We start from the raw sequence: 12252 nt of genomic DNA, 5'->3' as shown, positions 1-12252 counted from the left end.
TGACTGATCCTTTTAGGATTAGGCAAGGCAAGTTCATTTGTATAGCACATTTCAACAAGACAATTCAAAGAGCTTTACATAAAAGGTATCAAGACAGAATGTAAAAGCAACACAAGGCAATATAGAAAGACATTTAGATACAATTAAAATGTGCTAAATTGGAAATAAAATTAAGCTAAAATAGAATAAGACATAAAACAGGAGAGTAAACGTTACAGTGCAGTGTAAGATATTGATCAATTCCTCAAATTTGATTTAAAAAAAGGCAGCAGTGAGCAGAAAAGTCTTCAGCCTTGATTAAAAAGAAATGAGTGTTGCAGCAGACCTGCAGTTTTCTGGGAATTTGTTCCAGATATGTGGGGCATAAAAACTGAATGCTGCTTCTCTATGTTTAGTTTTGACTCTGGGAACAGAAAGCAGACCTATCCCAGACGACCTGAGAGGTCCGGATGGACCAACAGTAGTATTTTGAAATAAATTCTTTGACAGACAGGAAGCCAGTGTGAAGATCTGAGAACTGGAGTGATATGATCCACTTTCCTGGTCTTAGTGAGGACTCAAGCAGCAGTGTTCTGAATCAACTGCAGCTGTCTGATCGATGCCTTAGCGAGAACTGCAAAAACATTGTTAAAGTAGTTGAATCTACTGAAGATAAATGCATGGACAAGTTTTTCCAAATCCTGCTGAGACTTTAATTCTTGATATATTCTTCAGGTGACAATAGGCTGACTTTGTAATTGTGGCAATTTTTACATCCAGTAACTAGGCCTTGTATGCAACTAACCTCTTCCTAACATGGTGCCTTTATTGTACATCAGTTGGCCTTAAACAGAGACCCACACAATTAAGAGGTGTAAAACCCAGCTTTGCACACTTTGCCTCTGGCAGCACATGTGGTTTCAAGACACCACATGGTCCGGCCTTTTGTCTGTGTTGGGCCGTGGCTACAAGTTTGGCTATCAGCAATAATTAACGATTATCAAAGATAATCGTTAATTATTAAAATCAATAAAATTATTAATAAGAATTAATAATAACGGGGCACCACCCTGGACTCAGGGAAAAAGATATCCAATTCAGTCTCAAAGTGTACTAATCTATGAATTTGGGACTTTGATTAATAATTAATTTAATAACTATAAACAAAATCACCATATCAATAGCTAGTTCAGGTTGAAGGATTTGGAGTTCTTTACAGAGCAGGGGTTGGCAAAACTCATTCTTGTGCAACATTAAAACAGACAACAGGTATATCCAAAAGCATTTATTTAACAAAAGGGTAAAAGCAACACACCAGGTTAAAATGAGGTTAGTTGCATGCAAGGCCTAGTTACTGGCTGTAACATGTGTTAAGCATGCTAACATTAACCTAGCGGTGTGGCTATGCAGTAACCTTACTATAGGCAACAAGGACATCACAACAACAGTTCAATGTATAACCTCAACCACATCAATACACGTACAGTACATTGTTTGAGTTAAACATTCTTGCTTAGCCGTACTATGCTTCACTGTGTTGCTAGGCTATGCCCAGTTGTTACCAGTCCATGAAGGAAGAGATGCTTTGTGGCGTTCTGCTTTGTAGCCGGTGAATCCGTGGGTGAGTCAGGCTGAGAAGGCTTTGGTTCTGAAGCTGAAAGATGCAGGCGTTGCTGGGGAGAGAGCACTCCAGTCGTGCAGAGGGCCCAGGTCACTCCTTTGCGTAGAGTTAGCGGCAAGCTAACTCCATTTCGCGGCTCCTGTACTTGTTAAACTGGCCAGAAGACTTGTGTGTTAGCTGCTGGCACAAGGAAACTTAGTTTCTAAGTCTTAGGCAGGCTCTCGCGTCTTCTGCCGTAAAAAAGAAAGTGTGTGTCTGTTGTGAGCAGGCCACACAAGAGAGCAGAGAGCTGCTCCAGCAGCTGCTGGAGGTGTGAAAGACAAAGCAGCTGCTCCTGCAGCTGAAGGAGAAAGAGAGCAAGGAGCTGCTCCTGCTGCAGCTCGTGGAGAAAAGAGAAAGATAAGAGAGGAATCTCTAGTTTTGATAACCTGGATCCATGGGTGGAGCTTCACACTTTGGGTGCGAACCCCCAGGGCTCAGGTTTCTTGGAGTCTTGAAACATGTGGTAAACTGTGGTCCACATGTAGTCCCAACATCTGTGTAGTTTTCTCTGTTGGCTATATTTGCAGTTCACATGCTAACGGAACACACACACACACACACACACACACACACACACACACACACACACACACACGCGCGCACACACACACATCTGTATAAAGGTACACTTAGTAAGATTCCATATTGTGTGTTTTTACTCTTTTAGAACACTTTACCTAAGATTACAGATTGTGTGTTTTGCTTTTTTAAATAAATGCTTTCGGATATAGATGCTGTCTGCTTAATGTTGCACAAGAGGGCATTTTTCCAACCTCTGCTCTGCGAAGAGCTCCAAAATCCTCCGACCTTAACTAGCTATTGGATTGGTAATTTTGGTTATAGTTATTAAATGAATTATTTATCAGAATTCTAATAGCTTAGTCAATTTTATGAGACTGAATTGGCTATCTTTTTCCCTGACTTCAGAGTGGTGCCCCATTATTATTAAATCTTATTAATAATTTCTGTTGATTTTAATAATTAATAATTAAGAATTAACTTTGATAAACATTAATTATTGCTGATAGCCAAACCTGTAACCAAGGCCCAACATCATGAACTTGGAGATCTGTGTTCAGCTTTTCGACATTCTTTTTTCTATTCTAACCAGTGTGGCATTTCTCCATGGAAATCTTTTCTTACTAGAGACCACCTTCATCTTAGTGGGAGCAATGACATCAATAACATTTGTAATTTTAGAATTGAAATTATCTACAAGCTCATTGATTGAGACCCAAAAGAGGGTGGGTGGGGAAGAGAAAGCCTGAATGAACTGGTGTTTTCATTTATATACTGTTTTGTGATTACCTCTGTTTGAACATTTGTGTGCACGGAGATAGTACTCTCAAAGAAAACACAGGAATTATCAAAGAGAGCAACATCGGTCACCACAACTTATAGTGTGACAGAATTAAAGAGGGAATGCTTTGACATGGAGTTGGATGCTATAAAAACGTCTTGTGTTCTGTGATGGGAGGTGATCAAGGGATGTGACGGTCACTGAGATATTATAGCCTACAGAAGGTGATGTTACACTGTCATCTGCAACATTAGATGATACCGGACAGAGACCTGTAGAAAGACACTGAGGAAGCTGTTTGCATCAACTAGTGAAATGTATAAGTTGCTACGCCAAAATATGCCAATAGAAATCATAAAATCTAGAAACACAATCAGAAAAAGTTTGTTATATGTCATTTCAGTGAACCTGGAACCATTTGACTGTCACCCTTGAGTCAGGAGCATTATACCAAATTAATCATACCTATGGGTGCGACATCACCACCGCACACTATATGAATGCGGTACATCCACACACTTATCCTTTGTCTATCCTCCTGGTTGGTAAGAGCTTATACCAGTTGTCCTGTAGTTTATTACTGTTAACCCTCACAGTTTTGTTGCCTGCCTTGGGCTGCCTTGTGCTTGGCACCCCCTTGGCCTGCTGTGTGCACTGGCTCAGTGAGTGCACAGAGATGCAGTGCTTTAGCATTAAAGGACAGCTTCACCAATTTTCAATTTGATTCCTAGGTTCTAATGTGAGTAGTACATACAGCATATTTGAATGACATTAAACTTTCTTTTGTCTTCCCTATAATAAAATATCCCTCTTCATCTAGCTGCAAAAGTCTGGGGGCTGTCCTTTCCTTCCCAGTCGGTAGAAAGCTGGTGAGTGTGTGCCGCATTCATAAGGTGTGCAGTGGTTGACGTCACACCCCCAGGTGTGATTAATGTGGTATAATGCTCCTGACACGAGGGTGAGAGTCAAATTGTTCAAGGTTCACTTTCATTCATAAAACTGTTTACACTTGTTTTACTTATATATTTCAATTTATTTCACTCCGAATACATTGAGGTCAAACAAGTGTTTCTCCCTTTGTTTGCAGAGACTATCTCTTCATTACTTGAATGACAGGTCTGGTAATACAGAAAACTGACAAATGCCAAAAATGTTCTCAAATCACTCTTATGTGCCTCTTAAGAACTAATCTGCAAAGACATCATTGACTGAGTATCCTTTTTCCTGGACAAACCCATCCTGCTATCCTCATCCCTCTGCCTTCTAGGAGACAACCAAGACAATAAAATCAGTAGATTACTCCTGATGGCTTTCTCGCCAAGGAAATTATCCTCATGAACTGGAAATCAAGAAAAAAAATTATGAAAAATGATTACTTACATCAGAGGTCGTAACAGTAGTATTAGAAATAGTGATAGAATTTGTGGAACTTTGACTTGTTTGTGTGTTTCCCCAATTTTTCTCCGGTTTGACCCTGAATTATAAAAAAATGTATACAACTCTGTGCTTCTATTCCAATTTCTAGTTTTAAATATTTTGTTTTATTTTATTTATATTTAATCTTATTTTTAAATTTACTCTGTGTATATATTTGTACACATATGTACAACCCCAGTGGGACCTATGATAGAATGCCACATTATTGCTTTATTCAAGATTTGATTTGAAGTGATTCATAGAGCAGATGTGTATGCTGTAGTAGACAAAAAGCTTTTTTAAAATGCAATTTAAATGTTACTAGTAGGAAGTATGAACCTCATTTCCAGCTTTTATTCATAATATACAGATTTTGAAATCCATATGTTGTTTACCTCCAGGTAGTCTCCTGAGCTGCATCTAGTTCCATAGCCTTGAATCTGGAAAGGGCTCTGGAAGGTGACAGAAACCCTAAAACCAGGCATCACCATCACATGCCATTCACAGTCCTGACCCGGCGGATAGTTCTCAGGGTAGTAAGGGCTGCTCAGCACACCCCTGTCTACATGCAGGAGGCCACCACAACCTGAAAAAACAGAAAAATATTGTTATTATTATTAATATGATTGTTATTGTTGTGGAAAAGTGATAGTAGGTGAACATGACAGGAAATGTGGAGAAAAAGAAAGTGATATGACAAGGGCAAAAAGGGTTACTGTCAAGTATAGAACGTCAAATAAATGTTAAATGTTGGATGACCAAAAACATTCTCCAATTTACTGCTGAGCATCACAGCAAGCACTCATAATTGTGGACCCTGCCCTCAGAGATTGATAGACAAGCAAGTGTCATCCTGAAATGAATTCACCATGAAATAAATAAGACTCATTCATGAGAGAAAAAAGATGTAGTGAAATAAATTTAAAAACAGCCTACACATATATACTGGAAATTCATAAAAAATTGGAATAGAGATTTAAAATTAAATTAATTTTAAAATAAACATATATATCCATTTAATTTAGAGAGAGGTACTTACATTTTTTGTCAGATAATTATTTAATTTATTATCAATAATGTATTATATTCATTTACTTAATTTATTTCATAGTTTGTCTTATCAATATAATTATGACCCATCTAGCCCTAAATAGCAGGCATGAACACATTCATGTTTATAAATTAATTTTTGTCTGAAGTGCAAATGTAATTTTCTGTTATGGATCCTATGCTCAGTTTTATAAATGAGGTCCTGAGAGACAAGAGGTTGAATTTTAAACTTGTTTTGTGCAATTATTCTATTTACCAATTTTGATTTCAATTTATTTAAAGGAACAGTTTGACAATTTTGTACTTGTTTGCTATTTTGCAACAAACAGGAGCGACAATTAGTTTAGCTCTGCCCAAAGTTTAAAATTTTCCTGACAGGCCCCAGTAGCATTGGTTAATGTCACATGCCACATAACTGCAACAACTGCAGCACACCTTTGTTGTATATCATTCCCTATCTAGGGAAGGCATAAAATGCCCCATAAATATTAAAGAAAAAAAGTGCACAAATGCACAAAAACCAAAGTGTAAAAACAACAAGTTATATTTTTATGGACGACTGAGTGCTTGCTGGTTGCCGTGTCATGACAAGCCTCCGGGAGGGCACTGCACTGAAGCGTTGTAATTTTTTCTTATGAATCCCTCTTATCTGACTGAAGATGAGCAACAGCATGGAGTGTACTTACATGTCACTGCTGCAGACTATGAAGAGCAATTGCTGGCTTTAACTGAGGCACGTCTGAAGTTCATTGTTTTAGAACACTTAGAGTAATAAATATATGATGCTTATTTATTTGCCTCTGGAGTAGGAGGCATTAAAGCCTCGGCCACTGACACTGCTGTCTGAGGAGAAGTGGATGAACATGGAGTCTCCTGTTGAGTGGAGGGAACCTGGAGCATCCCTACCACACACATTGGCCAGCAAGGGGGATAGACTGGTCGCACCTGGAAACACACACATGCAGACAGAGGGGAGTTATAAAATGTCTAGAGGAACAAACTTACCTACAACAGACCTAAAATTCAGGGTTAGGGTAAGCCTCATGGTTTGGAAATCTAATCACTTGTGCAAAACAGTTAGGCTGAGCCAGCTAACTTTCGGTTAGCCCTCTGCTAACTTGAATAGGGATAAAATAATTGAATTGTGCAGCTCTTCTAGACTTTCCAAATGTAATTGGACCAAATGGATCAGATTCTGATCGTGAAACGAATCATCTCGCTGGGGTTGTGTGACGATCCTGGCAATTTATCCACCGTTTTACAGCCACAACAGTAGCGCAGGAGTAGGCTACGGCATAGCCTATGACATAAGCACATGTTGACAGTGTTTTTGTAGTTACTCTCACTGCCAGAAGGGGGAAAAAGTCCCACACTCAAGCTTTAAGCAAGCACTTAGCACTTTTCTTTGTGTTGATATGGTGTGATTGCTATTTTCTCTAACCTATGATTACAACATCCGTCCTGCAGTCTACAGAGATGCTTCAGACCCTCATGCTCTCTCTCTTGTGCTTGTCTTAATAAACCTCATATCTTGATGAATGAACAGACCAGACCTCTACTTGTCCATTTTAATATCACACTATTAATAATTTCTTCAACATATGGTAATCATGTATTATTAGAGAAATCACAAATGTATTTACCACTGGGGGATTTATCAACTTAACTTACTGCAAATTTTTTCCTCTGCTCTGCTCGCATTCACCGTCACTTTTCTTCCGCTCGCTCTCTCACTCAACCACTCACTCACCCACAATGCACAAATATTATGTACTGCTGTATTCCTTAAAAGGAGCTATGCTGCCAAGAGTTTCCCAGGCAATGACACAGAGGTTAACTCATGTTCTGGAAGAGCGCTGCACAAAGTCTCCCAAATGCTACTGATTTGAATGAAAGGATATTTGGCATTATTTTTGGCATTAAAAATGTTTTTTTTTGGCCTGGCGGGGGCTCTTATTGGCCTGGCGGCCCACCAGGCCTATACAATTATAGGGGAAACACTGAAAGGGATGTTGCTGGCCAGATTTGGCATGCTGGGGGTCTTTCTCTATGCCAATGAGCTTAGGCATGCATGAGCACATAGCACAAGCACAACATAGATCAGGTGAGATTTATCATTGTGATGTTTGATAAATACCATTTCTCTTGTTTGTACTGAAAGTCCTTCTGCACACATTTAGAACTTCTTCTAGGCATGCTTTGATAAGTGAGGCCCAAGCCCCCACTTTGTAACACATGATTTGATAGAAATTCAAATTAAACAATAAAAAATTAAAAAAATCTTCAACAACAAACTTAGATAATTCTGATGAGATCATCAGGGTTACTTCCTCAAACCTTGCAAAACTCCCCCCGACCCACAGAGGACATTAGACTAGACAGAAGGGCAAGCCCACTGATTTTGAATTAACAGCTGCCTACAGCGCAAAATATTTGATTATTATTTCATCACTGTCTCATTCTGTGGAGTTTCAAGGCTTACCATCTCTTATGACAAGACTGTCAAAGTAGCAGTTGGGGTAGTCCTCGATGTCCAGAGACAAGAGGTTAAATTCTACAGTTGAGTCTGGAGAACGTATCAACCAGGTGCACTCCTGGTCAGCAGGGTAGTTTTCAGGCCAGCCGGGAGAGTAGAGGAAGCCAGGAGTCTCCCCTGTCATTAGCATTCCACCACATGCACCTGACACACACACAACAGGTTCATTCAGATAGTGCACATGCGATACTTAAAAGGTTAGCTGTAGGAACAATCCATCCATAAGATAATTCATACAGACACAAGTGACACATTGACTGAATTAACTGTAACTTATACTACATTTATATACTTTTATGTCTATAAATATTTTTTTCTTTAAATCTCTTTTTAATCAGGGAAGTAACATACACATATTTTGTCAAATACATAAATTCCTTTGCATATGCTCTCCAAGCATGTACACATACTGTATATACAAAATAGACAAATCCAAATTAAACACCTGCCATCCCACTCAACCGCCATAAAAAACAGAAGCAAGGGGGACAAATACTAAAATACAGTAAGGGAATACATTTGATGAGCTGTATAGGCTTAAGGATCCATTAAGGTTCCTTGAAATACATTGGATAATTAATCTGAAGGAAAAATATAGTACTTTTTAATACCACATTGATAAAGCATGGCATAAATATCAAGCCAAACATACAGGATTGAAAGGGGTGCAGCAGACAACATGATTCTAAGCAAGTTTGTATTATTACCAACATGCTTGCACCAAGTATAAGTTGTTTTGGATCTATCTATCTATCTATCTATCTATCTATCTATCTATCTATCTATCTATCTATCTATCTATCTATCTATCTATCTATCTATCTATCATCCTGTGCTGATTAATATCTTCCTTAACATTCACTGGCACAGCCCAGTCACTTGTTAACCAGTTACTATGGAGACAGTAAATTCATTGACGAAACGTGATGCCATAAATAGCATTGGGGGCAAACCGCACCCGTTCTGTTATCTTAGGGGTTCATTCATTTTCTTAGCAAAAGTTGCTCTCAGCAAGGAATTTATCCCTAATCATAGCTGAACTTAAGGGCAACCAAGGTTACAGGGCCTGTAATTAAACATCTGTCATCTGAGGTTAGCAGGTTTAATGTGAGGGCCTCTAAAAAGTCTTTGCTTCTATCCTGATTGTATGTAACCTCAAATGCATGAGTTATATAAGTATACTGGTAAATTTACCAATCTCTGAACTAGCTAATTTAATTTTGCTCACCACAGGCAGAAAATTAGGTTTAGTTAAATCAGAAAGTTTGGGCAAAAGGGCAATGCCAGGGTAATATAATTTAATTACTATAATTAATTAATTAATCTACATTCATCCAATAAAAGACAACTTAAAGGGAAAATCATACTGCTTGTATTTGTGGCAAGGCAAATGACTTGTAAATTGTTGATCTATCTTTCCAATTGATCTTACACTCTGAAAACATTCACTATTCACTTGGTCTTTCAGTTCCAGCTACAGGCTTTATGGTCAAAGCAAAAGGTAAAGGAGAAGAGGGACAACCTTGTTTGGTACCTCTACTTTTTTAGAAAACTTGGGATATCCAGCCATGAAAGATCATCAAAAGAATGGCGTATTTTAAATAAATTATGTTACACCCATACTATTTGAGTGAGTATACCTTCAGCCATTGTTGCAGGCTGTCCACACAGATGTAGACATTGCAATGGCATAGATTCTCTAGGAATGCAATACCAGGCTGAAAACAATTCAGTAGTCCAGTTTTAACATGCACAGATTAGTGTATATGCAATTTGAATAATACTTTAATTTTTACACTTTTACTCAATGTTGATAATGTAGAAGTTCAGCTTGCACTAACCTGTGCACTTCTACCTCAGTCGCAGGCTTGTAATTTTCTTCTACTTCTTGTTTTAAGTGGGCTGTAGCATTCAGCATGCATGTCTTTTATGTTGTGTGGTGTATGTAATCAGGCTCAAAGGGACTAACTAGTCTGACCTGGTGTGATGGTAGGGGGTGGTCCAGAGTCCTGGACAGAAGTCCATTCCACAAGGAAGCCTCGTCCTCCCACCACTGAATCTGACTGGAATTGAAGGGTGAGGGTGCTACCAGAACTTCTTAAGGGAGGGGGCAGGGCCAGACCACAGATTGTTGCGATGGGGTAATAATGAACACTGGGGCCATCAAATATCTAGAGAGAAACAAGGATTGAAAACCATCACATTGATATGTTTGTAGAAAACAAAAGTGAGCCTGTTGTGCAATGTAATAGTTTTAAATGGTGGCAAGAGGCCTTTTTTAGAATTAAATATGACAGAGACAAATGATATGAGTATTATTTTACATGACACCACCCCATCCCTGGCAACACTGACCTCTGACAGTCATACCATCATGATCTGTAAGGCCAGAAACATGCACCATGCAAGTACACAAACACAAACAGTCTTGCCTGGCCTAGCCAGCACAAATGCACAACCCTGGTGGATCAATCTCACTCCCTAAGGAGGCAACATAGGATAGTTAATACTAATCAGAGCATGTCTATGACTACAGTAGTAAGCAAAAATGGTGTCTGAGGGGATGTGTACTACCATGCTTACTGCACTGAAGAAAGAAAAAAGAAAACGAGAAGATACGATGTGGACCTTTGATTTGCACATGGAGGAAGGACAGATAAAGAATTCCTGTCTGAATGAGGAGGTGACAAAGCTCAACTAAAGCTGCATCGAAATGGTCAGCACGATCGTTTTAAGCCGAAGTGAAATGAAAATGAAAAACTAAAGGTTTCAATTTCTACTGTTGTTTCATGCAGAACACAATGTGTAAAACATACTCTTATGGAACATGTTTGGGGCCAAAGAAAAGTTTTTGTTTGAGAAGTCTTAGTTTGATGTCAACATGATGACACTTATTTAAATTGTTGTTTTTTTTATTAAATCTCAACTTATTTATTGATATGCTTTCCTTCCTCAAAATGCTCCAAATAGGGTGGTACAAATCACTGGTACTCGACAGGTAAATCTGTTCTGTATAATAAACAGTTGATAGAGAAAGTCCATTCAATGAAACAGCTCCCACCCCATACATATACATGGTGAGTTTCGGGTCTTGTTATTCCTTTGTTACAATAACTGAATAAAACTGTTGATCAATTTAGGTGTTATCAATCAGTAGATAAAGTGAACTGCTAAATTTAAAAAAAATGCTTTGAATTTCGAAAAAAACTGAAAAAAGATGTGTGTCTTGATGTATAATCAATGATCTGATGCATCTGGATCCATTTTAAAAAAGCCAATGGATTAATATGATTCCATTAATTCCTGCTGCAGTGAAGAACATTGTGAAACAACACAATGCACTTCAATAAAGTTAAGACACAACGGTGCAAACATTCTGACTGTAATCATCACAGAACACACAATCTTACTTTGAGCTGGTCGTAGAAGCAGTCATGCAGGTCCTCTATGTCTATGTCCAAGAAGCGGATCTGGATATAGCTGTCTCCCTCCACAGTAATGGTCCAGTGGTAGTGGGCGTTATTAGGGTATGTTCTGGGATACAGTGGGGATGCTATCTGACCAAACTCCCCCGTCATATCATTACCATACACTGAGAAACAGTGAGGAAGTCAAAAGTTAGATTTCTGATTCTCTCTCTTAAGTTGTTCTTTTTTAATTATTTAATCTAATTACATAACTCAGCAGATGAATAAACTGGTGTACATAACTTTCGTGCATTGAGAAAAATGACATCACAAAGATGTGTCTATGACTAACGACAATCAGAAGGGCTAAGGTGTGACACAATGGAGCATGTGTTGGTGGCATGGTGTGATATGAGTCCTATTCTTCATTAATTCTAGCTGCAAGCACACGTGCACATAATGTGTGACCTACATGATGCAAATGTTTAAGGAGCCTGACACTCAGCAATCATCTCATTTTCACCTTCTCACTTAAATGTGCAGGGCTGTGCACACTGCAGCATTGGTGTTTTACCCCCTATGACAATAGCCTCAAAAGCAATCTGTTAGAGCTATATTCCTAACAGAATATGCCAGCGTATATCCAATTGGGAACAACCACGGCTTGAAATTGAAGCCAATGTGGAAGTACTGTGTACCAAAATCCATGGCTCCAATAGACTCCCATTCAAAAAGCATCAACTTCTCTAATGAAATACTAAGTCTATGAAATTTTTCAATGAGTCAAGATACACTAGCACACTGGAACTGGCTTATTATGTTTAGTTTGGGCCCTGAAGTGTTTTGGTTGGATTCCATCTAATGCATTATTTATTTGTATGAGGTAATGTCTGTACTGCAG

At 38.6% G+C, this 12252-nt stretch overlaps 1 protein-coding gene across 4 annotated transcripts in view; it reads right to left on the bottom strand.

Moving 5' to 3' along the window:
* cubn (cubilin (intrinsic factor-cobalamin receptor)) overlaps positions 1-12252 on the bottom strand; it is a 172891-nt gene that overhangs the window by 83241 nt on the left and 77398 nt on the right. For all 4 annotated transcript variants that reach the window (XM_044339395.1, XM_044339397.1, XM_044339396.1 and 1 more), the window contains 5 exons: positions 11355-11536; positions 9923-10115; positions 7891-8088; positions 6207-6353; positions 4754-4944 (listed from right to left, as the gene is read on the bottom strand). In XM_044339395.1, coding sequence (XP_044195330.1) covers positions 4754-4944; positions 6207-6353; positions 7891-8088; positions 9923-10115; positions 11355-11536 — 911 coding nt within the window. The remainder of the gene's footprint in view (positions 1-4753; positions 4945-6206; positions 6354-7890; positions 8089-9922; positions 10116-11354; positions 11537-12252) is intronic.

The sequence above is a fragment of the Thunnus albacares genome, chromosome 21 (genome assembly GCF_914725855.1).
Source record: "Thunnus albacares chromosome 21, fThuAlb1.1, whole genome shotgun sequence".
NCBI classification, from domain to species: Eukaryota; Metazoa; Chordata; class Actinopteri; order Scombriformes; family Scombridae; genus Thunnus; species Thunnus albacares.
This window is presented reverse-complemented; position numbering and strand designations above follow the sequence as displayed.